This window comes from Gobius niger (assembly GCF_951799975.1).
Source record: "Gobius niger genome assembly, chromosome: 8".
In the NCBI taxonomy this organism is placed as follows: Eukaryota; Metazoa; Chordata; class Actinopteri; order Gobiiformes; family Gobiidae; genus Gobius; species Gobius niger.
In genome coordinates, this window is record NC_136859.1 from 13,441,079 (window position 1) to 13,468,260 (window position 27,182).

The 27,182-nt window shown below is 42.7% G+C and overlaps 1 protein-coding gene across 1 annotated transcript; it reads right to left on the minus strand.

Moving 5' to 3' along the window:
* Positions 1-139: 139 nt before the first annotated feature.
* On the minus strand, positions 140-24,667 carry chrnb2 (cholinergic receptor, nicotinic, beta 2). The gene is made up of 6 exons (XM_079560941.1): positions 24,509-24,667; positions 13,510-13,655; positions 12,215-12,259; positions 8,184-8,293; positions 5,674-6,808; positions 140-1,989 (listed from the first exon to the last, which is right to left on the minus strand). The coding sequence occupies exons 1-6, from the start codon at positions 24,567-24,569 to the stop codon at positions 1,837-1,839; spliced, it is 1,650 nt and encodes a 549-aa protein (XP_079417067.1). The 5' UTR covers positions 24,570-24,667; the 3' UTR covers positions 140-1,836.
* Positions 24,668-27,182: the final 2,515 nt, after the last annotated feature.

The following is a 27,182-nucleotide window of genomic DNA, read 5'->3' on the forward strand; positions in this document are numbered from 1 at the left end:
CATTAGAATGACAGGAAATATCTTTCACCACCCCTGCTATAGAGCAAAAAACATGCGCCAGCAACACACGGTTCGCTTCGTCTGTACCTACATCCTTTATTTGACGGATTGAGGTGTGCACAGGAGCAGATCTGAGGTGAAAAAAGGGGGGGGTGGGGGATGCGCGTGGGAGCAACAGGAGCAGGACAGCGAGTGGAAACGTCATAGAGAGAAAGCAAGTCCAGTCTGTCCATGTGCAGTTTTTCACAGTCTCTCATAGAGGCTTTTCACACTGGTTCAGGGAGAATTAGGGATCCCCCCTGGGTGATCCCGCTCTCCGAAGACAGCTCCTTGTCGACCGGGATGAACTCGAACCACGTGTCTGTAAAATGACAGGGACACTCACGCGGAGTGACAGTGACGCGGCGGGGGTTTTAGAGACTGGGGTTTATCGTGGCTTTTCCAGGCTGCCGGTTTTATTTCGGACATATTCGCCTCCGGTGCTGTCCGGATTGTGCTCTTGCAGCGTTTATTCCATACCAGACAGTCGTTTTGCACCGCCATTTGCAAGTTTTGGTTTTATTGCATTGTGTAACCCCCCCTCCTCCATCCACTGTCATCCTCTTAATTGATCAATAATAGATATAAAGTAGACAAAAAATGAGATGCACTTAACCATGGAAGACCTAGCAGTGAATAGGAGAGGTTAAAACGAGGCATAATAATACTCTCTGGGTCGGACTGAGGAATGAGGGGCATATCAGACCAAATAGAACTTATCTTTACGCACACTTGGATACTGTAATTGGCAACTGGCAAGACATGAATTAACAAATCAGAAAAAAAAAACATGACAAAACAAAAGCAAGAGGAGAGGAGGTACAGGTGTTATATCATTGAAAAGTGACAGAAATTCACACAAATCCCAAATTGCCAATGCCATTACACATCATTACATATAATCAGTATTCTCCAGGTATTTGCCCACCTTTACTTTAGCTTTTGCCCCTGTCTGTTATACATCACAGGAGGGTCCGTCAGCCATCACAGCTGTGCTCTCCCATACGGCGCTATATATGTGTGCATAACTGTCTAAAGAGGAAGCTATCCATGCATAAACTTATCCTTCCATCTAAGAACGCAACCTGCTTCATTCTTGCATATGTATATCATTATTGTATATACTTTTTTTTATCATCTGCCACTTAAGCTCATACTGTGTTAGCATGTGTGAGGAACAGCACATTCTCCTATGTGCAGATCGCAGCCTATCAAAACAAACGAATCAATATTGCATGAGATATCATACAGAGGAGTTTTTGACGTGGTGAGCTGCAAGGCTATGATAAAGTATCTGACGGTGAGATTTTGTAAAAATAAATAACTGTATTAGGCAATATGAACCTCCCTTCTGTTTCTAATTAGCTCAATGAATGTACTTTGAATGCAAATGTGATGGAAAAAGCAGTCAAGGTCACGTTGGCTGGCATCCTTAACTTTTCGTCAACCTGAGAAGGGATGCAGGGAGAAGACCGTTCCACCAGAGTCCATTGAGCGTCGGGACAAAAATTGCAGGATAAGAATATGACTGTGTTTCCATTTTTTTTTCCTTCATCCAAGAAAAAAAAACTTCCTCTTCATTGCAAAAGATTTACTAGAAAGGTATAATGAGCGTGATTTACTGTTTCCGTTTTTTTAAAATTCCCAGTTCCAAAAAAGACACAAGAAAATTCCGACCCATTCCCCCCTCCTCTTTGTCACCAGCTTAACGTTGTCCCGGGCTGATGTGTCAAAGGGGATAAAAGGGGGGGACGTGAGGGGTGCCCGTTAGCTTGTCGGACGTCCCGGGGGGAGTGATCAGCCTGGCGTGCTGGTGATGGTCTTGACTGTGTAGTTCTGGAAAAGCGGCTGGAGGAACATGCCCAGCGTTCCGGTGACGCACACGAACACGAAGATCCACAGGAAGAGGCGGTCGATCACCATGGCGACGTACTTCCAGTCTTCGCTCACCTGTGCCAGGAGCAGAGAAAAACAGATTAAAGTGAGTATAGCGCAGCCTCGGCGCCTCTGTCTCCGCAGCCTTTGTGGAGGGTTAATGGAGGTGAGGACTTAATGTGAGGAGAGATGAGCTCTGCCACACAGCGCTGATGAGGTCTGGCACCGTCCTCAGAGGAGGGAAGCACTGGGCAGCTGCACCGTGAACAAGTGAAAAACCAATGAAATGGTTGCCACATTACAGGAGCGATTACAGAGCAATTTTGTTGTTGGTGCCATGATATTGGGTTTATCATTAATTTGCCAATCCATTAACATGCTTTATTACAGAAATAGGGAGTTACACAAATGTATTACTTTTTTCAGTAACTAAGGAATATAACATATTACTTAAAGACACTAGATGCAAGTTGGCCATTTTATACTCACTACTGCCACCCCAGGTCATACGTGTAACTGCACCTTGTATATTAAGCTCGTGCATTAACACCTTTTTGAGCGACAGTGCAGGATTTTAGAGGCATTTGTGGTGAACAGGTCTGGGCTTATTCTACACATTAGGACATGGTTGGAACATGTAGGGGGGAGGAAAATACATAATTTTGACATTTTTAAACTCTGTATAGTCCCTTTAAACAAAATACTGGAATCTATATTACAATTGAAGTAACTTGAGCTATAAGTGCATTTAAAGGGTTTGTATTGATGCACGAACGGAAAAACACCAAACTCCCCCAAAATAAAATGCAGCACCAAATCAAGTTGTTGTCTAAACAAAACACAAGATAATTGGGAAAGCGAAAGAAAAAAATCTTGACTACACTTTTTCTCTGTGGCATTTTTACTAGTTCAAGTTTATACTTTGCCAAAAGTAACTCTCAGTAGTGTAACTCAACTACATTTTTTAAACAGTAATATGTCATACAAACACATTACATTTTTAAAACTGTTGCTATAAATAAAAAATATATCACAATTTTAAAGTTACTTTCTTAATAAGATGAATATATTCTTGCTTAATCAGTTAAAAGCTAAAATAAATCATTAAAACTATACATCTTTAACAGACTTTTAACCACATGAAGATAAAATGTTTTCATCAAAATCACTTAATCGACACATTCATGTGATTCCTGCGCATGGTAATAAATAACACATGTTCTCTCAGCATGTTTTTCTGTAAAAAAAAATAACCATGTTTTGTTGTTATAAAGTGCTCATGAAATAAACTTTGACTGATGGATTGATTTTTTTGAATTTGGTTTGTCAGTTATGTGTAATTAATTAAATATTTTCAGCCTTTCCTATTACAACTATTACATTTCAAATAGTTTTAACACAAATGACTAAATAAAAGTTACCGGAAAGGACAGTTGCATAGTGTGTAAACAGTGATTAAGCCTAAGCATATTTCCATTTATGTGTAGTCCTTTAAAAATGGGATAAAGACTTAACATTGCTGATGTTAAATAGAATGACAGATGTAGGGACTTTTTTATTAGGACTTTTAGGGACTGAAGTTTTTTTTGTTTTTTATGTATGTTGTTTTTTCCACTGTTTTAACCCTCACTAAAATACAATGCCCTCACTAAGAGTATGATACCGTTATTACACAACCACAATATCTGTTTATTTTGACAGCTAAATCCAGAAAATGATATTGTGCTGCTGTGCTGAACTTTAGAGGAGACGGTGGCAAAGCGGAGGCCGGCTGTAGCAGTATTTTTGTTTTTTAGTTTTTAGTTTTATGATGTCTTCCCTGTGTGAGATCCTCTATCCAGGCTTTCTCTCCTCCTCGCGCTCTACTATGCACTCGCCCCTGTACCGCTTCTATAATTACACGTCTGTGCTGAATATTGAAGGGGCTGAGATTACGTCACGGTTCTGTCTTCCTCACTCACGCTCGGCTGTAGTCCTCTATGCGTTTCAAATGGCACCGCAGCCTGATACAACAACAAGACAACTGCTCTGCACTCAGAAGATTTCACACAAACACACTATTTGTTATGCAGTGTATAAAGAGCACTATACGCATGAATAATTGCATGGAGGAGACTTTTTTAGTTTGGATTGTGATTTGCAATATCAAAAGCTTGGAGGGTAATGAGGCTTTGATGTGACAGTTTTACGAATACGTGAACAACTGCTTGGTCCACAGTTTATAGGTAAAGGGAAATCAACAAGCACTAAAGGTAATTCTCAGGCACATTATGTGGGTATTATCACAGAGGACAGCATTTTGCATTGAAGCACTCACTTCTAAGACACTCATCTTACAAATACATCGAAATCGCACTTGTCAGACAAACTTATGTAACAATTTTGTGCCTTATAACGAGCAGCTTATGTTTGAATTCAGCACTGTGTGAATAACAGGACAACATGCCTAATGTGGCATGATCCTGACTTCCAGCATGCTCTGATAATGAATTTAATATCTGGACTGACATGGCGTGCCCACATAAACAACATACAGCGGGTTCAGAAGGTTTTCATTCCTTTTCCAGCAAATATTTCGATCTAGTCTTATGCTAAACTGAAGAAGTATTTTCCATTTGTAAAATAAATAAATAAATGCACTGACTATCCAATAACACTTTTGAATGAAGAAATATCAAAAGCTTAAAGTGCATATGACACATCAGACACAATTTTGGCTAAAACATAGTTAAAGAGACTAGATGCAAGTTGGCCATTGTATGCTCCCTACTGCCACCTCAGGTCTTGCATGTAACTGCAGTCTCTACGTAAGCTCATGAATGACGGCACTTCAGATCCAAAGTAACAACTTTTTGAGTGATAGTGCAGGATTTTAGAGGCAGTTGTGGTGAACAGGTCTGGGCTCATTTTACACATAGGATGTTGCAGTAACATGCAGGGGGATGAAAATACTTAATTTTAACATTTTTAAACTCTGTATAGTCCCTTTAACACAATTATATTTAAGATTAACTGCTTCCTTTAGTTTGACCATTTTTTGTAATGTTTCTCTTCCTTATTGGACACTGACAGGAAGTGACATAGATAGAGGCAAAAAAATGTAAACAGTCGCCGTGCCAACCATGTTTTGTCAATGCCTCTATGTCACTTCCTGTCAGCAGCTTAAAAATTCAAATAAAATAAACTTTTCTGCCTAACATTTCTTCATTGAATTTGCTGCTTCACTGAAATAAAATGATAATTAATTACTTACTTTAACAGATGTTATTCATCTAAATAAGTCATATTTTCATATGTCATATGCTCTTTAAAGGGACTAGACAGAGTTTAAAAATGTTAAAATGATTTATTTTCCACCCCTTACTTGCTCCAGCAATGTCCTCATGTGTAGAATGAGCCCAGGCCTATTCACCGCAACTGCCTCTAAAATCTTGCATTGTCACTCAAAAAGGGGTTCACATAGAAGGCGAGTATTCAATTGTCAACTTCCATCTAGTCCCTTTAAGGATGGATAACTAAAGCCAAAAATGTTACGTAAGTATTCTATTTTAGTTAGTATTAAAGTATTCAAACACTGTAGAACTGTGGCCTATTCCATTGCTCTCAGAGTTGTGCTGGTCTTGAACATTCATAAAAGTGTAGGTGTCATGATGCATGATAAAGAAAGATAAAGCCTCTAGATAAACCTTGGTTTAAGAATAAAAATAATGATGAACTCTTCCTGAACCCACTTTAGATGTGATAGGATACATCACTCACGCTCTGGTCGTCGTCCTCACTCTTCATGTGGTTGGCGATGAAGCGGACCCCCTCCACCGCCTCCTCGAAGCCGGGACAGGCCTGAGCCAGCAGGGCCTGGGTGAGAGCGGGGCCCCCTGCCCCCTGCTTACCCCGCGGCGCGTTCCCACCGGCGCCGGCCTCCCCTCTGCCCTCCCTCACTCTGTTCAGGCCGTCCAGGGACCCTCCCGCCCCGCCGCCCAGCTCTCCCCCGAACTGCTTCACTGTGGCCCGGTTCACGTAGCATGTGCAAGGGTCACTGTCTTCCTTCCCGAACACTCCGGTGGAAGAGGAGCCTCCGTTCCCGCTGGCGTTGCTCAACCCGAGGCCCACCATCAGCCCGCCGACCTCCCCGTCCCGGCCCCCCTCTTTCTGCTCCTGGCCTCTCCGTCTCTGCCGCAGCCGCTGGCGTTCGCAGCTGTTCCGGGGCTGCCGCATGAAGAGCAGAGCGGGGAGCTTGTTCAGGAACACCAGTTTGACCCAGGGAGGCATGGTGTGCGTGGTGGGCGAGCGGTGGTGCACGTTCAAGACGCAAACACTAGTGACTATGGAGAACGTGACAAGTACCATGGTGAACATTAAGTACTTCCCAACCAGCGGGACGTCCAGAGAGGTGGGGGGTACGATTTTCGAGATCAGCAACAGGAACACAGTGAGGGCGAGCAGCACTGAAATACACAGCGTCATCTTTTCGCCGCAGTCCGAAGGCAAATAGAAGACCAGAATCGCGAGAGACGTGATGAGCACGCACGGAATGATCAGGTTAATGGTGTAAAAAAGAGGCTTCCGTCGGATGACGAAGTCATACGTGATGTCTACATATGTGGGGTCCCCGGGGTTCTCGTTCCGCCGTCCCGGGAGCGCAATAATGTCCCACTCCCCGCTGGGCGTGAAGTCGTCCATACTGGCCACGTCGGCTCGCAGCACCAGGTCGATCTCAGTGCGGTCGTAAGTCCAGGAACGGAAACGCAGCGTGCAATTCTGCTGGTCGAACGGGAAGTGCTTCACCTCGATCTTACAGGCGGACTTATAGATCGCCGGGGGCAACCAGAAGATGCTCCCATCGTAGGAGACCACAGCGTTGGAGTAGAACGAGACTTCGTACACTCCGTCGGCGCTGCAAGAGGAAAGAGAAGTGGAGTCAGTCCATTAGAGAAATAATAATGACTCACAGTGAGTTCAGGAAGGATTCATTCCCCTCTGTTTATGTTGATAATGAAGTCTGAAAATATTCACATTATTAAATCTACAGTGAGGCTTTCAGCATCTTGGGTAATCTAAAAGACTTATGATAACTTTCGGAAGCCACTGTAATTTCCTAAACAAATTTGTTTGCTGTCTGTTTCCGGAGAGTTTCATAAAATGTGGAGCATGACGCATCTTATTATGCGACAGGGCTTCAGGACACACACACGCACGCACACACACACGCACACACACACGCACGCACACACGCACACACACACACACGCACGCACACACACACACACACACGCACGCACGCACGCACGCACACACACACACACACACACACACACACACACACACACACACGCTGCTGCTCAAGAGGACACTGCTTCCCGGAGAGGACAATGTCTGAGGTCCATGTAAATCAGTGTAACTATGATGCTACATTTGCTTTACTAAATATAATCTGTACATTTGTTTCTACAAGTTTTCAAGGGAATCGCTCCATGTTCAAATTTAAGATGAAAAGTAGTACTACAAAACAATAAGCAACTAATAAATAAGAGCACACATGCATCTTAATGGATAAATTGTAAATATTTTTCAGCGCTTGCATTTAATTGGAATGATATTTTCCCTTTTTCTTTCTTTCCTCATTAATAAGAAAGAGCAGATTTGTTGAGACAATCTTACATGTCTCCTTAACGACTGCATTTGTGTTTTTAGTTTGTTGGGTCTGGATGCCGTAACTAGGCCTCCGTCCGCGCACGGGACGCCATGACCTGACTATGGCAGCAAAACAAGGATCATTTAATCTGGGGTGAGCAGGTCAGAGATCACGGGACAGGTCCAGAGCAGGAAGAGAAAGAGGAGAAGGCCAGACAGATCACTCCTGTCTGATTTGCATACACCAGAATGACACACAGTTTCCACTGCATTATCACATCGCAAAGAAACAGGTTTGTAAACTTTTTTATATGGCGCTCAGGCAGTAAAACTAGGCTTAATCAATTTATATGACATTGTGCAATTTGTTTAAGTTGTTTATGTTGGATTCCCACCCGCGTTAGCTTTTTTCCATTATCTTTACGACCACCAGGGGTCACAATACAATGATTTCTGGTGCCCAAGTCTTAATAAAGGGTTGTATCAGCAGGTTTATCATCCAAAGATTTAAGTTTCAAAAAGTCAAATATTTTCTCCACAGCTGATGTCACTGAACACGTTATTGTATCCAGAGGGACTTGCAAAGGTGGAGAGTTGTACGAGACTTGATGTGTGTGCGTCTTGAAGGCGTGACTCACTTGTTGTACAGCACCACGTCCGGGAGCCAGATGTGTTTGGACGGCAGCCTGACTTTTAGCATCCCATCAAACTCCTCTGGTACCCACGTCAGCCGATAGTCCTGCCACTCCTGCAACAGACAGAAGGAATCAGACAAATGTACCACAAAGAAGAAAACTTTTTTATAATATAAACAAAATACACCTCAGGGAGTATCTTTTAAGAAAGAAAGTACATTGGCATCCTCCACCGATACATGTTGAAATGGCAGATCATTTTAGATGCTTGGCCGATGGGATTTGAAGGACAAGAGAGTATAATGAGAAACAGGGGGAAAAGTGCCGTCGGGACAGTGTTGAAGCTCAGATTTGCCCCACTAAGCGATACATGGTATATCTTTTTACATCGTCAAGTCACTGATTATAAAAAAAATACTTTATTGTTGCAAACATTTATTTGACTGTATTTCATGTTGACACTGTATCTTTTTCATTTTTGTTGCTAAATAATTTTGTTATCGGTTTTGGTGCCCCTTAGAGGTCACGGGATCAATTGACCTGATGAACTCTGACTCTCTGACTGACCCAAAAAATTCTTGATTACAGCACGCATTTACTGTGGCATTGCTTCCATAAACCCCTGCAATGCCAAAAGATCCAGTATTGCGTTCATTTTCTTTTACCAAGATCTTGTATTGATGATGGGAGAATGTGACCACTGCACAAAGGCTTCTCCAGCACATGTTATTGTATTCGTTTGTGGTTTTAAATCTTGTAAATTGTGTATATGTCGCCTGCCTAGGCACTACAGATGGAAACCAGCTTCCCTGCAATAATCTGGCATATTTACAGAGCACATGTGCAGCTGTTCATTAATATGCACTGTCCCTTATCAAATAAATAAATAAATAAAAAGATTCTCAATGAGGTTAAGATGTGGACTCTGTGGAGGCCAGTCCTGAACCACTCTGTCACAATGTGAGCCAGATGAATGCTGGCATTGTCATCCTGAAATATGCCGTGCCATCAGGAAATAAGAAATCCATTGATGGAATAACCTCGTCATTCAGGATGTTCAGGTAGTCATATTCTCATTCTTTGGGCACATAGTGTTGCTGAACCAACTGATCATAACAGTCCAGGTGGTGACCTTTGTTTTGGTCAGGCAGTGCATTAGAGTGTATTAGATGAGCAATTCCACCTATAATACTGCCTGGTTTGCCTAGTCAGTGCCATTATTCCCGTATTGTTTGGGCTTGTGTTCCCTTTGAGCTTTTCTTCTATGCTTGGAGCACTTCCATCTAATGTGCATGGTCAATTATTTTAAAAATAGTAAAGCAAAATGTAAAAAAATCTTATCCTTCTACAATATACATACTAATATACTGTATAACTGCTCTCTTCAAGGTGCTTGTGTAGGAAACACTGGTGCGTATCCATTAAGCGGTTCAAAACATCTTCACGGATAAACACAATAAACACGGTGAGGCTGCGTTTCAGTTTCATGCAGCTAAAATCTGGAACAGTCTTCACGAGGATGTGAGACAGGCCTCAACTCTGACAATGTTCAAATCCAGGCTGAAAACAGTTCTTTTTACCAATGCATATGACTGAAAGTATTTATCTGCACTCTCGCCTTTTACTGTAATTGATTAATTTTATGTTGATGTTTTTATTGATTCTATTTGTTTTCAACTGTGAAGCACTTTGAATTGCCTTGTGTATGAATTGTGCTCTACAAATAAACTTGCCTTGCCTTGCCTTCACTTTTACGCTTGAACAGCGAAATCCACAAAAGCAAGAATAAAACCGCGCTTCAGAATGATATGACATCAATGCTATTTCCCAGCCGTTGCACTAGAGATCAACTCTCCCTTTGAGCTCAACAAAGACAAATGACTTCTTATCTGCTCCCTGACCCCGATAGAGCTTCTAAATATATGCACCAATCACCCTGATGCAATCTCCCATAATGTCACCAGCAGTTTTTTGAGGAGCTACAGTCCTCTGTGCGACCTTTACAATGGCATTATCATTAACACTTTCACAATGACAAGCGTGATCTCCACCCCAGCCTCCCCCAGCCTCCAGCCTCAGCAGCCGTCAGGACCACAGCGCCAGCACCAGCACCACCACCACCACACCGGGGCCTTATCTTTACGCTATAGGCCCTCTCTCGTAACCATGATGCATTGTGGCCATTATAGTTAGTGTCCCTGGATCTCTACAGCCACGGATCTATCGTGCACTGATCGCCGCTCCGTCCTGCCGCCCGTGACATAAATTCAACGGCGCTCAGGTGCAAATCTGTGAGAGCACTCGATACTATCCATCAACCGTGAACAACCTTATCATAAACACGACGGCCATGTTACTACACTGTACATTAAATGGGATGTCAGGCGGCGAGACCTTGCCCACGATTTATGTCCGAGGTGAACAGATGTGGGAGTGTGTGTGTGGGGGGGGGGGGGGGGGGGGAGGAGGGGCTCAGTAGCAGAGGTTAGTGGTTCAATGCCAGCTCTGTCCAGTATAATGTCATTGTGTGCTTGAGCAAGACACTCCACTCACCTCTTCACTCGGGCAGTATTAGTACTTTTTTGATTATTATTATCATTATTACTATCATTATTATCCATCTCTCAATAATTTTACTGTACACCAAATCCTAGACAGAAGGAATACTACAGTAAATAGATGAGATAGATAAAAAAGGTCATAGTAAAGTTATTCTTAATTGGCTTTTCATACTAGTATCTTGTAATAGGCCTCAGCTGTGTGTCGGGGTAGTCATGTAGAAGAGGGTCACCGATCGGTCAAAGGCAAATTACTTAGTCCGAGGTGAGCTCATATTAGGAGAAAGTGATAATTGTACTACTGTAATCAGATGATGGTGCGTCAAATAAAAAAACATGTGAACAGTATCAAAGGTTTTCATAAAGAGAAAGTAGTAACATGTTCTGTGTTATTGCTGAAACTAGTTCTGCATTTCTTCTTAATTTAAAGAAAAATTGATGTATTTAAGTTAAAGCAGTACTAAGTAACTTGTTTACCCCGAATAGCCTCTGGGGGTAATACAAGTGTTAATGGGATGATTGGTGGGTCTTTCATCTCCCATCACGAAGAAGAAGCTAACAAGCTAACGGGCAAAGCTAACTGCGGGCTAGCGCCACTTAAACAGTATTTACAGCCAAGTTTGAGTGAAAAAAATTATCTCCATGGTGTAATTGGATGTACAATATCCCTCTCTCCCTTTGTCTTTTCTGTCAGTGAAGTATTTACTCTCACGGACAATTAATAAGTAAAAAAACGCTACAACACCTGCAGTGGTGCCTATGGCCTCTAGAGGCAGGAGTTACTTAGTACTGCTTTAAGTATTAGTTTAGCCTCTTATTGAAGCCTGTATTGTTTGCAACATGGTTACCAAAGGTTTCAGCACAATAAGCTATAGGGAAATGTTTTGTTTTGCTTCATATGTTTGGACCAAATTTCAGATGCTTGCCATGGCAGAATGAAATTTAAATAAAATGAAGAATCCTACTACAAAATGTAAAAATGAACTGGCAATTGAAAATGCACACACATACAAAATAATTAGCAATAATGCGTTTAAAAATAATGTGAAATAAACAAACATGATCTTTCTCTCTGCTATAATTAAAATTTCAATTACCACTCCCTTTGTTTGAGTTTCAGCGATAATTGTCAAACTTAAATAAGCTGGTCTGCGAGTTTTTTCACTTTTTTGTCTCCAGCACATACAGACAGCCTGCTCCCATACTGTCAGTATGATAAAGAACAACAGGACGTCTATAGGGCCTGTCTCTGTCGCGCTGTCATGGCTTCTCCAGAGCATGTATTGTTTGATGCTTCCTTCACCGGAGCGGTGTTCGCTCCCTGTGCAGCCGCTCCACTTCAGCAGCAGGATTAGACTGAGCCAAATATAAAAGACATATCACTCCATTTGATAAGTGCAGATTTGCGCAGGGGGGGAAGGCGGCGGCAAGATTTAGTGTGATGTTGGATGCGGCGAAGCGTGGAAAGCTTCTTACCTGCGTGAGCCAGACGTTGGTGGTCATCACCTGCTCTCGCTCGTGCTGCAATAGAAACGCTGGAGGTTAGAAACAAGGCTTAGTCATCACTAAAATTAAAAGCAGAAATGTATATTTTTAAGATATAGAGCTGTAACGATTGCTGTGCTTGTGGCGAGGCCAAAATGCCCCGTTTAAAGTACGTTTTAAAAAAGGTTTAAAAAGCATTCGTCTGTGACTAATACTAGCCTGGCTCAGCTTTTCCCGTCGGGGATCTTCACATCAGTGTACTGGCTTCAGAGGATGCTGTGATTTGGATTTTGTTTTGGCATGCTATATTCAAGTTAATTTTCCTCAGTCACGGCAGAAATACAGGACACATCCATCTTCATTTATCTGCACACGAAACGAGGAGATTGTGTTCGTGCACCAGATGTGGTTGAAGCTTCCAAAATTTATAATTATATTTATAATAGGGACTATGTCACTGCACTCGCTATAAACAAACTATTGTCATTTATACTCAAGATACTTGACAAACAACAATCAGAATCGGAAAACCTTTTTTGAAATTTTACCTTTGCTAGTTTGCAGCAGCAGAGAAGACACTGAACAGTGTTTTGTGTCAAGTAGAAAGGTGCAGTGTTGCAGAGATATTAGCCATAAACCAGGTCAGGAAAACATCGAGCTGCCTTCCATCTCTGACACTTTTGAGCTTTATACAATGTTGTACGTTACAGCAGTTGTTCCCAACCTTCTATGTCCCACGTGCCCCTTGAGGCATTCATTTATATCCCAGTGCCCTCTAACTCGAGGATCTTTAACAAAGTGACTAGACATAGATTATTCAGTATTTAGTAATGTTAAAAATGTCGCTATGATACTCTCAAAGTCAAACCTTTTGCTGAAAAACTTCATTAAAACTAACTTTCCGTTTGGTAAAATGGTCTCAACTTATATAGAGCTTTCCAACCTTCATCAGGCCCAAAGCGCTTTACAATAAGGAACCAGTCTCTCATTCATACACCAATGTATGTAGACACTGAAGGCAAGTAGGGTGACGTGTCTCGCCGTCTCTTTTGTGGGAGCTGGGATTCGAACCCTCGACCTTCTGATCATGAGACGACCCACTTTACCAACTGTGCCACTGTCGCCCCTTTTAAAGTAATACTGAAATTCGACTCAGATTCACCACCTTGTTTTAATCTGAGGTCACTCCAAGTCCCCCCTGCCACGTCTCCGCACCCCTGAATATCAAACCTTCAGACTGGCCTCTACTCTGCTGGTAGTTTCTGAAAGAGAAGACAGAATCTTACCACGCTGATGAGCTGGGCCAGCGACACCATGAGCTGCACCGTGACCAGTTCGGACCCGTTGGTGGCGGGACGGATGAGTTTGTTGTAGTGGGCGGGGTTTAGGAGGTGCTCCACTAACCGCTCCTCTGTGTCTGCCCCCAGGCCTCCTGCAACAAGAGCGCAGCAAAAACACATACATTAGATCAACTTATTAGATGGAAACAACAAACAACAGTCATTATTGTGAATATCGAGACTCACTGGACGATAGGGTTATGGGCAGACACTGCTCGAACATGCCGGTATCCCTTTAAATACATTTTATATAGGATTTGACATCTGGAGAGTGAGTCAGGCGGTTTGAATGCAAACATTTTCCTCTCAAGTCTCTGTTGCATTTCCAGGCTATTGCTATGCTGTAACATTTTTGAAGCTTTGAATTATTTTCACTTCATCTCTCTCTCAATTTCTCTCTCTGTCCTCAGCCCTCACTTCCTGCCTGCCATCTTCCCATCCGTGTTTTTTGTTCAAGGCAAATCTGTCAAAATAAGAAAAGCTACAATAAGAGGAACGACAAATCCCCCTCCTTGAGCTTTATGCCTCGGATCGTGAAGCATCTGCTGCCTCCCGTCGAGCATATTTTCTCCTCTCGCGCCTTCACCAGGGCACACGCAGGGGCTGCTAGCTGCTAACCTGGTGCTAATTTGTTGTCACTGCTAATGTGTAAACAAAAGATGTGAGTGCTCTTAATTATTCACACTTGTTAAGTGTTGAGCACTCTTCAGATCTTGGCGATGACAGTTTGGGTATTTTTGGTCACATTATCAACACTGTTAGAAGATATCTGTCTCATTCAGGATTTCGTTGGCAGCAAGCTTTGTTTTGACATCAGAACAAAAGAAAAATGTTCTGCTAGTCCCAAGACTAACAACACACAGCTATATCTACTAATCACCCTCATTATGAAACCACAATCATATATGCCACAGGTCAGTGTTTTCCTGTGTTCATTAGCCGATACAAAGAAGTCTTCTTTTTTCCCCTCTTCTGCACCTCAGAGCTGTCGCGCCTGTGCTCACTGAATGGGAATGATGGCCTGCGGATCGATGAAGACACTGCCCCTGCCTCTTACTCAACAACACGCCATTCCTGAGCGCTTTTCCCCTCTCCCGTCCCTCTCGCTCTGCCCATTATCCATCATTACCCACCACTAGGGCTGCATGACATGAGGAAAAAATGCAGCAACAACGATAATGCAATGTCTTACAGAAGTGGCCCCAATGTTTTTTGTTTCGAGTATAAGCTTTGTGGCGTATTGAAAGAATAGGCTTAACCCCGACTTCGATCGAGGGGTGATGATTTTTATATTTAGTAATTAGGATCATAAGAGTTATTTTTTCGAGTTTATTAACAAAAAATGTTTTACTTTCTGATAACTGAATAGGCTGAGAACCTACAATAAATCCTTTCTGTAGTCCCTCTGGGATAATACAAGTGTTAATGGGATGATTTGGGGGTCTTTCATCTCCCCCGGTGTCTCTGGCTAGACAACCACAATTGCAACTTCGCTGCCTACGGGTTGGAGGCGTAATACACACTAATGGAATCACGAAGAAGAAGCTAACGGGCAAAGCTAACTGCGGTTTGAGTGAAAATAATGATCTCCATTGTGTAATTGGATGTACAATACCCCTCTCTCCCTTTGTCTTTTCTATCAGCGTAATATTTACTCTCTAGGGCCTCTAAGGGCATGAGTTACTGCAGTACTGCTTTAAAGGCACACTGCGTATTACTGCAGTGGGTGATCAAAGAATGGATGAGGACCTGACCTAACCTGTTTCAATCTCAAATTCTGCTGACTTTTGTCACATCTCCATGGAGACGAGCTGGAGACGTACCTGCTCCTGGTGAAGTTACAGTCTGGTTTTAGGAGAGCTGAGCCGCTCACAGAAAAAGCACGTGTTTGTTCAATGCTTGTATTTCAATTTTATTTATTGGGTAAATTATATGCAATAAGGAAGACTGCGCTAAAAATCGTTTCGATTGTAAAAAGAGTAAATATGAATCAGACAGAAGAATGTCTGTTTTTAAAAGCACAAAATGGAACAAGTTCCCTGTATAATGAAATTCGTACTCGGCTGTCCACACTTAAGCCTTAAGAAAAAGTACAGAACAACAAATTAAAACGACAAAGTGCTTAACCCCTTACCCCTCACCTTAACCAAGTGAATTTTCTTGGGCGTAACCAAAATCTAAAAGCACAGCCAATAGGCCAGAGTAACGGCTCATTTGAAAGCTACAAAATTGATCTTGCATTGTTGTCAAGTTGCTGTCACTTTTTGTTGTGCTTTCATCACATTTTTCTTTTCCTTTTTGTCACTTTTTTGTTACTTTATTGTTATGTTTTCTGTCTTTTTTGGTCATTTTGTCTTTGCATAATTGTCACTTTTTCTTATCATGTTTTTGTCGCTTTTTTGTCACTTTCATCTTTTTTGTTGCATTTTCGTCTAATTCTTGTCACTTTTTGGACAAGAAGCTTTTAGATTTTGTGCTGAACTTGAGAAAATGTGCTTGGTTCAAACACTATGGCATCACATCCGCTGACTGTGAGATAACAATATTCTGCGACATATTGCGATGCCCTCTGGCCACGGCCCATAATTCCTTGCTTCCTTGTCTCTTCCTCGTCGCTGTCCCGTTATCTCCATCTCCTCCACGTTGAAAGCCGCCGCTCATTTATCGGCTTGCCTGCCACTAACCCGGCGTCATCAATACACGTCCTGTCAGCACGTGCGCGCGTATCTCTGGCTCTTGTTTATGGGCTTTTTATGGGAGCGAGCGCATGAGGGAAATAAGCATCACTGTCTGCACATATGAGTAATGCATATTATTCCCCTAACCTCCTGGCAATAATGCAGGCGGATGAGACAGAGCTAATACTGCGCGCTTAAAACAGTGATGAAGCATAAAACAGCCCTATTTCAGTGCCCATAATGTAAACACCAATATAAAGCTCCAGCTGACTGACAAGGAGGCCGGCCTGGAGCACATCCATAATGCATCTCCACTTTGCCTTATCTGCCTCAAGTTTAGGCCAGTAAGAGGTCATTTTCTAATGGATTGGAAATACAAGTAAAAAGATGAATGTTCAGTGTAAAGAAAAGATGTAACACAAGCAGTTAAGTGTAGCTGAGGCCAAGGCTGAAGTGACTGACTAATTGCAGTAGAAAGCACTTAAGAACGTATTCATTAAGGGCTTGTTTGTACTAACAACTAATGACGCTACTATTGCACTGCCATGTGTGAGTCAAGACGAGTGTTCTGCCCTTTCTGATCATATTTTGACATTTTTCACCTCAAATATTTACTAGTTTATTCAATAGGTTGCGTTCAAGTGACATAACAACATTCTAAAGAGCCAATACTTTAAAACTGAGGTGGAGCTGAAAATGCCACGCTGGTAACTTTCAACTCTTGGAAGTTTATTGCTAATTTCTGTGTAATTCCTGGGCCAATTCACATAAAACAAAAACTGTTACAAAGTTCGATGTATTCTCTTCCAGCACAAATGAACTATGGTCTAATTATTTCCTCATGAAGGCGTCCAAAAGTGGTGACAATATTGAAAAACATGTGCGCGATGTTGGTCAGTAGAAAAGACTTTCAGCCATAAAAATAATGTGACAGGTTTGTGAATCCAATCATTGTCAAGTATTGATCAGGGAACAGTGTTAATTTTGACAACATTATTCTAATTTAGTTTGAGTTTTTTGACGAAAATGTCCTTTAATTTTAGTCGAGATTTAGTGAAATCATTTTCTTTTAATTAATTTTAATCTACTTGACTAAACTGAAGACAAATTTAGTCAACTTTGCATGTATAATTTGTAATATTTATAATATGTAATATTATAAATGCATAATCATATTAAATCAAGGTCCTCTGTTTCATGGAGATGCTCCCACATGAACAAAGCTCAGGGCTTTTCCTTTGGCAGAGAATTTAAATGATCTGAGGCCTTTTCAGACTGTCGTTGGAAGTAAATATCTGGCATTTTAGTCACAGTTTTAGTCTAATAAAAAACTCTGAATTTTGTTTTAGTCCAATTTTAGTCAACAAAAAAACTACTTTGACTAAAATTATGACTAAATGTTTTAGTCGACGAAATTAACACTGCTAGAGAAAACACATTTCCTTCTTTCAAATATACATATATATAATTCTGCATGTCAAAGGCCTTTCCCAGTTTAACCAAATGATGTTAAATGGTCTCAACTTATATAGCGCTTTTCCACCTACATCAGGCACTCAAAGCACTTTACAGCAAGGCACCACTTTCAACCAGTCTCATTCATACCCCAATGTACGCAGACACTGGTGGTGGGTGTCTTGCCCAAGGACACAATGACAGTGTGCAGATGCAGGAGGCGGGATTCGACTTTTCTCTACCGTGTGGGCCACTGTCAACCATTTTCCAGTATGGTGTCTGCAAATCCACTCGGTTTGTTTGAACGTCAATCTAAACATTGATTTCTGTTTGAGACAAGTTCACATCGATTTAACTGTTGAACGTTTGCTGTGAAAAGACTGTATTGATTAAAACACTGTTGGTATTTCATGCTTAATAGCTGACAAAATAAAGGGAAAACCAGTCAAAGTAATGCAGCTCTAACCTACAAAGAGCGCATGTGCCGGAGTGAAGCAGCTTAAAATAAAGGCTAAGTGTGACCTTTATTTAACCAGGAAGGTCCCACTTGAATTTCAGTGGTCGTGGAACTGGAGCATCTCGTGTATGCAGGTCCCATGGTCCTGGAAAGTGTATGAATGAAAAACATATGATTTTCAATACAGCCATATAAGCCATAACAGTCTCCCTTTAAGAGTGCTCCAGAGTGCATCAGAAGCCTGGCCTCTGACCGCTGAGATCAGGGTAACTTGATGTATACTAACGTGTTAAATCATGTAAAAGGTCATTAGATATCAGACGGGCCTCGCTGACACTGCCCTCCAGAAACCACCATCTTCACAGGCAGGAAAGACAACTGTGCACAAAATGAGGACAAAGCAGCCCCTAAATTCAATTATGTAAGACTATAATAGCTGATGCAGTTTATTTATACGCAAATAGGAAGGTTTGGAATAGGAGTTCTGCTATCTAATGCTCTGCCAAATAAGCTTTTTGGGCTCATCTAAATAGCTTTTATGCTGAAATATTCTTAAATCAATAATGCACGGATCCTTTGATCTACTGGCAACACCCAATTGGCTCTGTAGTGGCCATAGAAGCAGATATTACTATTGATCCTCCACCCAGCTGCCGTATTATAGTGCTCTGAAAACACAGCCATCCCACTGTGGACTAACTGAAAGCTTTGATGTTGCCATTCACAAAGCCACACACATGAAAGAAGCCAATATCGAGCCGGAGAATAATAAACCCATGTACTGGATAAAGACATGCCAAGAATGCACAGTGATCTGTTTATGTCAGCAACAATAACATCACTTACAAGTACAAAATAAAAAGTCTATCAATCGTTGTATAGAAGAGAAAAGACACAGTGCCATCTGATATTTCATGATTATTAAGGGAAAGGTTTATTTATAAATATGTGAAGGTGCAGTGACAGTAGTGCTGTTATACCAGTATAACATATGGTTATACTGGTATCATTTTAGGGTGTACCGCTGCAGACATATGATTTGCATGGGCACTACAGCTGACCGCAGCTCATGCTACGCTCAGCGTCACTCAAAGCAGCAGCATAAACAGGAGGCTTCAGGGGCAGGCGCTTAAAAAAATCAAATGAATGAATGAAGCAAGTTGCTTGAGTAGATCATATTTGCGAGGAAATGGGTCAGGATTTGCTAACAACAACACGATGTGTATATAGGTAAGTTTTTAAGATAAAATTGAAAATGTTAATGTAGTGTAGACCAGGGACTGGAGTTGAAAATTAGCACTAGCTATAAACTCTTCGCATCAGTAACAAGTTTGTTTTGTACTATGTTGACTTGCAATGTCCCTGTAAAATAAATAAATAAGTAAAAATTAAAAAAACGATGCAAACGCAGTTAAGGCGAATAATATCCTTCTCATCTCATGGAGGTCTCACAGATTTAGGTCAAAAATTAGATGAATACATATAATAAAATAGCTCCGAGCTGGCCTGGTGTCGCCTCGGGGTCCCCCCAGAACAGCTGGAGGAGGTGTGTGTGGACCGGGAAGTTTGGGCATCTCTGCAGAGACTGCTGCCCCCGCGACCCGGCCCCGGATAAAGCGGAAGAAAATGGATGGATGGATGAAGCTGGAGGTTAACAGCAAATAGCTACCGGTAAATATTTCAGAAATATATTTGAATATAATGTAATATGAACCAATGTGTACCTTCTCTGCACTTAGGCAGTGCACTGTAATATGAGTTGGAGTTAACTCTTGAAATGTACATGTTACTGTATCCTTGCAGTACACTGTCACTCAACAGAACTTAACAAAACATTATGATCATAAAACTTCACAAAGTCATAAAGTTTCATTTTAATGCTGGCTTACATTTGCTTTACAAGTCTGAGTTTACAAAGTACTCAAAGCATTACACTGTGGTCGTTATTCATGTGGTGGTGACGAGCTACTATCAGAGCCAAAGGCTGCCAATCTGCACCGTCAGCAGTGACTCACTCTCTCAAAGACCCCACTCGCACTCAGACGTGTTGAAGTGTCTTGCCAAAGGACAGTTTGCACAAGTTTGACCCAGGATCGATTCAAACTGCTGACCTCTGGATGTGTGGACGAAAAGGCTCCAACTGAGCCATGGTCCACGATACATTCATGCACCTCTGTGAGAAACACGGTCATCCAGGAACACACATTATCCTCCACTTAAGATGAGCTGACTGCTTTATTTATTTTCACTGCCAAGGTCAAAGCGTTTGCATGTCTGACTGCGTGGCTTCATAACTCATCTGTGACGATAAAACGTAGCATTTAAACCACATTATGCCCGTCCTCCCAGCACTTATGTGCGCATTAGAGCTCACATCTGCCCTCATAGATATAGTCATGCGAGGCTGGGTCATTTTACAGGCATACAGACACGGGGAAAGCAGAAAGCGTGGACCTCTTTCAATAATATTCCTGGACAAAGTCAATATTAAAAGTCCTGACTTTCTAAACGGCCCTCCTTATCTTGAGCTGGCCAGCTTAAGTTTCTATTAAACCTCGGTGCTCCCTGCGCTTCAGGCTAATCTCCTGGGCTGTACTCGCTGCCGTTCGAGCCAAACCGTTTCACACACACTCACAACCGCAGACTCCTCGCTGGCCGTATATTTGGCACACCTTTTTCCTCACGCAACTACATCCAAACATCACAATATGTCAGCTACACCAAAGTTGCTCAATGCAGAAGACTTTATAGCACAAAACTATGAACTGCTTGCTAACGGCAACCATTCAAGGACTAGTATACATTCTTTTATACTAAAAACAGCACAGCACATAGCCAGAACAGGACTAAAGAATAAATTGCACTGCTTATCTATTTTAACAGTGCCACAATTGGAGCACAACTTCTCTACAGCCAAGTTCTCCACACGCTCACGAGGGGCCTCTTTTCGTGTCCACTCAGCTCTCCTCCGGCACATTTTTCGACTGTATTGTTGATCGGTCAGACTAAGCTGCATAAATGAAGCGAGCTGGGCCGCGGACGTGAATCAGAGATGACAGCGGCGGTGATGGCGTGAGTGGCGTGAGAGCCGGGGCAGACAATGTAAGCGTGCGGTGGAGATGCGGCTGAGATCAGCGAGCCGGAACAGCGCAGCTCACAAGTGATGACGGGCAAAACTGACAGGGCAGAACTTTTGGAGACAGTCACTGCTGTGCCATGGAGAGGGTGTGATATCTGATCTGACGTGATGTACAGGGATGAAAATATGTGGACTTAAAACAATGCTGATTATTGTCTTTCTTACGGGAGTTACATAAGAGGATGGTAGCGTGGTCACTTACATGCAGGACATACAGGTTCATCTTAAACACACAGAGAGGTGTTTTTATACAGAATCAGACACATGGATCTAGTCAGCAGAGGCCTTTATACTGCCTAAATAAATGCAGTATTTGCTGTTTGCTAATTGTGACCATTCAAATTGCAATTTTGATTTGATTGTGATAAAGCAGCCCTCTCCAGCTTGTAGCAGAGCTGTAGTGGTTTCAGATGTGTGTGAATGTGGCTCAATAGAGACTAAAATTAACCACAGAGACGCAACAATATAACTCGATTACGTAGTGAAGATGTATTGGTCTGTAGCTAAACGTAAGGTGCTACTCAATACGCAGGTGCATAAAGGTCACCCCGCCGCTGAGGTCAGAGCTGTTTACTACATGCATGGCCCTTTGGGGGAAACGGCAGGAGACAAACCCCCACAGGCTACATCCGCACTGCACGCTCTGAGACAGGTGCAAAAACGCCCTTGACTGTCCTTCCAGAGCAGAGTCATATGGAGGTGGTTGGACAGTGGGTCTTTTAATACTGGCGATGTAAAAATGTGAAAAACTTTTACATTTGCCATTTACCATTTACCATAATTTTACAATATTTATTTCCGACTAATGACGAAACGTTGACCGTCTACATCAAGACATGACATAATAACCTTCTTGTATGCGAATAAACTCAAACATATGTTAGTAGAAGTAATTACTTTCAAATCAACAAACATAAACAAGTATTTTTCTTATCACACATTCAATTCATGTTGATTTGCTGTATTTTTTCTGTAATATACTGTGATACAGTGATTTGAGCATTCGGAGGTGGCCACACCGCCTTTGCTCTGCCTGATCCCATCAGACCTTGGAAGCTAAGCAGGGAAGGGCCTGGTCGGCACTTGGATGGGAGACCATTTGGTAACACCAGGAAGCCAGACGAATGTATTGAGTGAGTGAGTGGTTGGTGGTGGTCGGAGGGGCCGATGGCACAGACTGGTTGCCTCGCTTCTGTCAGTCTACCCCAGGGCAGCTGTGGCTACAATAGTAGCTTACCACCACCAAGTATGGCCATGGATCACCCATGGATCAACTGGTTCAACCAAAGATCAGCTGCTGCAGTTCAAATCTGAGTGATGCTGTGCCTTAACTCACCTTGCTAATGTATGTGTCACGTCTGTCAGTCTACCCCAGGGCAGCTACGGCTACAGCTTACCAAATATGGGGAGTGCATGAAAACATGATTTAATTGTAAGGCAACTTTGAGCACTATACTAAAGGCGTCATTGTTAATATTATTACTTTAAAATATAGTAGAGAGCTGGCTTATATCACCCTAAGTACAGCACAGGCCAGTGTGATGAGAGTGGCCAGGCATGAGTGTCCTGTTATTTGTAGCCCATGGCTTTTACAAATGCAGTGATGAATGTCTCTCCCTGCTCCATGGCGTTGAACAGACACAGAGTCTGTCACTCTGTATGGATTGGCTGCAAATACCTATTAAATCAGTTGTAATTCACCCAATCAGCTAATGTGTGATGTGGCTTTTCTACTCTGCTCGTGTCCACTGGGCAGAAATTAACACTGAATTAGAGGCATTAACTACGGAAAAGACTTTCAAACGGGCTAATAGCTCTATAGCTCATTTATATGTTGCCTTCACTTTCCGGAGTTTGCTGGAGTCTGGGCAGAAGTCACTAATCTATAAGAGAGGCACAGTTCTTATATGGGATTGAGTCAACAAACCTGCCCTATTGATTCTACAGCTAAAAGTCCTTTCAGATGACAACTATCACGCTTGAATGATTGAGGAATGATTCATATTTGTGACGCTTGAGTGAAAATATTTATTTCCCCTTTTTTGGAGCCACGATTTTGTAAAGGTGAACTGAGTGGCAAAGATATTAGAGCAGGTTGCCTTGTGACCAGAGGGTCGTTGCACACTGCTGTTGTGTCCTAAGGCAAGACACTTCACCCGACTTGCCTCCAGTGTCTGACACTGGTGTATAAATGAGGGTCTGAATGGGTAAATTGGTTCCTTGTTTTAAAGCACTTTGAGTGCCTAATGTAGGTAGAAGAGTGTGACCATTACAGACAAGATTAAGAATGACTTATATGGAGTTATCTGGAAACACCTGTACGGATGTGTCTTGAGTTTGCAGTGATAAAGAATTTGTTGAACTTTGTGCCAGTGTTTTGTTTCCTGTGGATATGATGCCAGACATTAGTGACATTGACCATGAACTAAGTGAAATCAACACTTTTCAAACAAATTCTATCACAGCATTTTGTTTTAATCTTCCAAAGGCAAAATACAAAATGTTAGAAGAAAGGACTCAATGCAGCAATATTATTAGACTTCCCCGTGTAATAAATGCAGCATCGTTTAGCAGGAAGTAGATGCTTTTTCCTCTTCAAGTGCCATTCATTAACCTGCCCACTCAATCCTGGACCTCGGTGTTAATGAGAAAGTGTTGACTGATAACTAAATTTTATGCCCACCTCCTCACTCCCTAATGGCACCTCTAATGGACAGAGATATACAAGAAGCTGAAATGAACCTTAATGCGAATAGCTTCCTCTTCCCATCTTATGATATCAGTTACAATGTCTTAAGTTTAATGCGCAGTGTCTGTCCTGAAAAGAGCCCTGTTTGACTCAGCTTGGTCTTTTGACTTGTGAATAAATAATAATAAGATGAGACGTTGCGTTTGATTTCTATATGATGTCTATTTTTGGACTGGCCACAGTGTTTCTCCACTGGATCATTCCATCACACTCGTGGCTGTTACAAGAAACGTGGTGCCGATGAGCAATGAAACGGAGTCATTTTTACGCAACAATTACGCGCACCCGTATGGTATTTTGTGTCGCTGTGTTTAAGCGCAGTGTGCTCGCATCCATCCAGCCTGCATCCCTTGTATTATTCACGGTGTGCAGTGCGCGGTGGTGCTGGTGGTGGCGGCTGTGGCCTGCGCATAGGTAACACAAAAGCGCATCGTTTGAGGCCATTACGAGGCAGACAAGTTACTCACCTCCCGCGATGGCGAGCAGGGCCAGCAACAGAGGCAGCCAGGCGTCCGTCATCATCACCATTATGGGCAATAACGGCGATAGTCCACCCCAAAAGCGCACCGCAGTGACTCTCCCTCCTCTCCCTCCTCCTCCTCCTCCTCGCGACGAAGAAGCTTGTCTCACTTTCTACCTGGCATGGTGACGTCACGGTTGCTGCTCTCAAGTGCCCAAAACAACAACAAAAAGTGCCAAGTCTCCAAAGCGCGTTGCTAATGGGAAAAAAATATATTGAAATAGACGCGAGGGCCAGGTGTACGCTGGCTCTAATGTGGCTCTGTACGTGAGGCGCGAAAGATGCGACGACGTGCCACCGCTTATTGCGCGGGGGCGGGGCCGAGGAGCGCGCGGTGGATGGGGGAGAGAGGGAGGAGGAGTGGAGGGGAGGAGTGGGGGCTTACCTATGAGGCCCCAGTGCGTCTCTCACATCACGCTAGGATTCTCTCTCTCGACGCACAAGTCTGAGGGAAATTTCACTGCGCTTTTGTCTTGCTGACCTTGTCAAAGTCGGTGGCGTCCGTTTTGGAATTCTGTTTTGTTTTATTTGGTTTTTAGACAGCCTCGTGTCACGGCTTGTCCCTTTACAAAATGTAAAGAGCAATGCATATACTCATTGTGATGCAAACTTCATCTTGAAGGGTTTCACACACCACTTGCAGGACTTTTGACCGTTTAACACAGCATTTTGTCTTAACCCATGGATAGGCTCTTGTGTGTATGACAGTAGACCTGTAAGTTACATAACAGTCACCTCAGACAGACTTCACAGTGATATTCCTGTACAAATCCAAAACGAGCTTTATTTTCTCATAACAGTCGAATGTCCCGATCAATCCCCACCCACAAAGTTAAACATGTGGGTGAAACATAATTTATTCACATATGAAACTACACAGTGTTGGCAACATGCTGAGATGCTGCGAAGGGGTGGATGGGGGGGTTGGGGGGGATTGCGGCACAGGCAGGGGGGCATGCAGGTTGGTGAGCAGAGTAGAAGATCTAAAGCGTGGGCGTTTGGGAGTGGGCATGGGATGGGTGAGGCACAGTAAAAAAGTAAACAGGATAGAGAGGAGGAGGAGAGGAGAGAGGGAGGATGAAGACAGGGGGAGTAGAGACAGAGTAAGAGGCTGAGAGGAGGGAAAGAGAGAAAGAAGGGAAAGAATGATGGAGAGAGAAAGAGAGGGGAGGCAGTTGCCGTGGTGACTTGGAAAAAGCACAAAGCGACCTGTTTCTCCTTCAATTTGTCTATTTCCATCACACACAAACAATGCTGGCAGACACACGCCGCTGCCGCTGGCACATTTATGAACACACAAGCGCGGTATATGCATGCCTCCCTCTCATGCTATCTTTATCCTCCCGGCTGCGTACAGTCTTTTCCTCTCTCTCGCCATCTCCCTCTCCTCTGCAGTGAATGAGCTGACCTGACAGTGCTCCTCCTCTGCTCTGAGTGCTCTGAGTCTCTCTCTAAATTATTGAAAAGCTGGGACCCCCACGAGTGCTTGTCTTCCCTTTGCACCCCCTCCATGCAGCCTCTCTCCCCTCCTCTTCTCTGTCCCTTCGCCTTCTGCTTGTCACTCCGTCTCGGGGCAGTGGCTAATGCTCGGGTCTGTGTCACATCTGACCATTACTTTGATTATGTTCAAATCTGCAGAATCATAAATGTATTCATTTCTCAGACGCTTGAACGGATAGCTTGCTTTGAGCGCATGGTTTTGAAAGCGATTCATTGTGGATGTGGGTCCGACCTTCACACATAGAGGCATTGCAATTGTTTAACATAAGATGAGCCGAAAAAAGAATATGTACATCTGCTTTTAATGTAGATAATATGTTATTACTTTGAAGGGCAAATTACTCTTGAAGGGCAAATCTTAAACCATGTTGGAGCTGGAGGGCATAAGCGTTTCCATGGAATAAGATTGTCACTGAAACCTAGAAATTTCAATTACCATGAATCACAGATTAGAAGATTAGTAACGCATCATAGTGGCATAAATTTTGGCTTGGTAGACATTACAGTATCAGATAGTGAATTCAGCCGAGTAAAAATACACGTATATAAGTTTGCATGAATGGGACAAGAATTAAATGAAAGTGAACTAAATAGTGATGAGGTTAGGACTGCTACATTATATATACATAATATACATTACACTGCCCGACCAAAAGAAAGTCACCACAAAAAAAGGTCACACGCTGTAATATTTAGTTGGGCACACATTCACTGTGACATTGCTTCTTTAAGCTTCTGAAATGGCAAAAGATCCAGTGTTGCATTAATTCTTCGCCAAGATCTTGTAGAAGAATCTTGTTGAAGATGGGAGAGTGTGACCACTGTGCAAAGCCTTCTCCAGCACATCCCAAAGTTTCTCAGTGGGGTCAAGATCTGGACTCTGATCTGATGATGTCTCAACTCTGGCATTGTCAACTGGGAATATGCTGGTGCCATCAGGGAAGAAGAAATCCATCGATGAAATGTTCTGGTCATTCAGGATGTTCAGGTCGTCAGCTGAGCTCATTCTTTGGGCACATAGTGTTGATGAACCTAGACCTGACCAACTGCAGCAACTCCAGATCATAACAGCTAGTTAAATGAAGGTGGCGGTTAGGTAACGGTAGTTTGACTTTAGACTC

What these genes read in the sequence shown, in the direction of transcription:
- chrnb2 (XM_079560941.1), bottom strand. Translation starts at nt 24,569, where the DNA reads ATGGTGATGATGACGGACGCCTGGCTGCCTCTGTTGCTGGCCCTGCTC. An exon ending in CCTGCTCGCCATCGCGGGAG is followed by an intron (nt 13,656 to 24,508) that starts GTGAGTAACTTG and finishes CTCTTGTTGCAG; the next exon opens with GAGGCCTGGGGGCAGACACA. An exon ending in CCAACGTCTGGCTCACGCAG is followed by an intron (nt 8,294 to 12,214) that starts GTAAGAAGCTTT and finishes TGTCTGTTGCAG; the next exon opens with GAGTGGCAGGACTATCGGCT.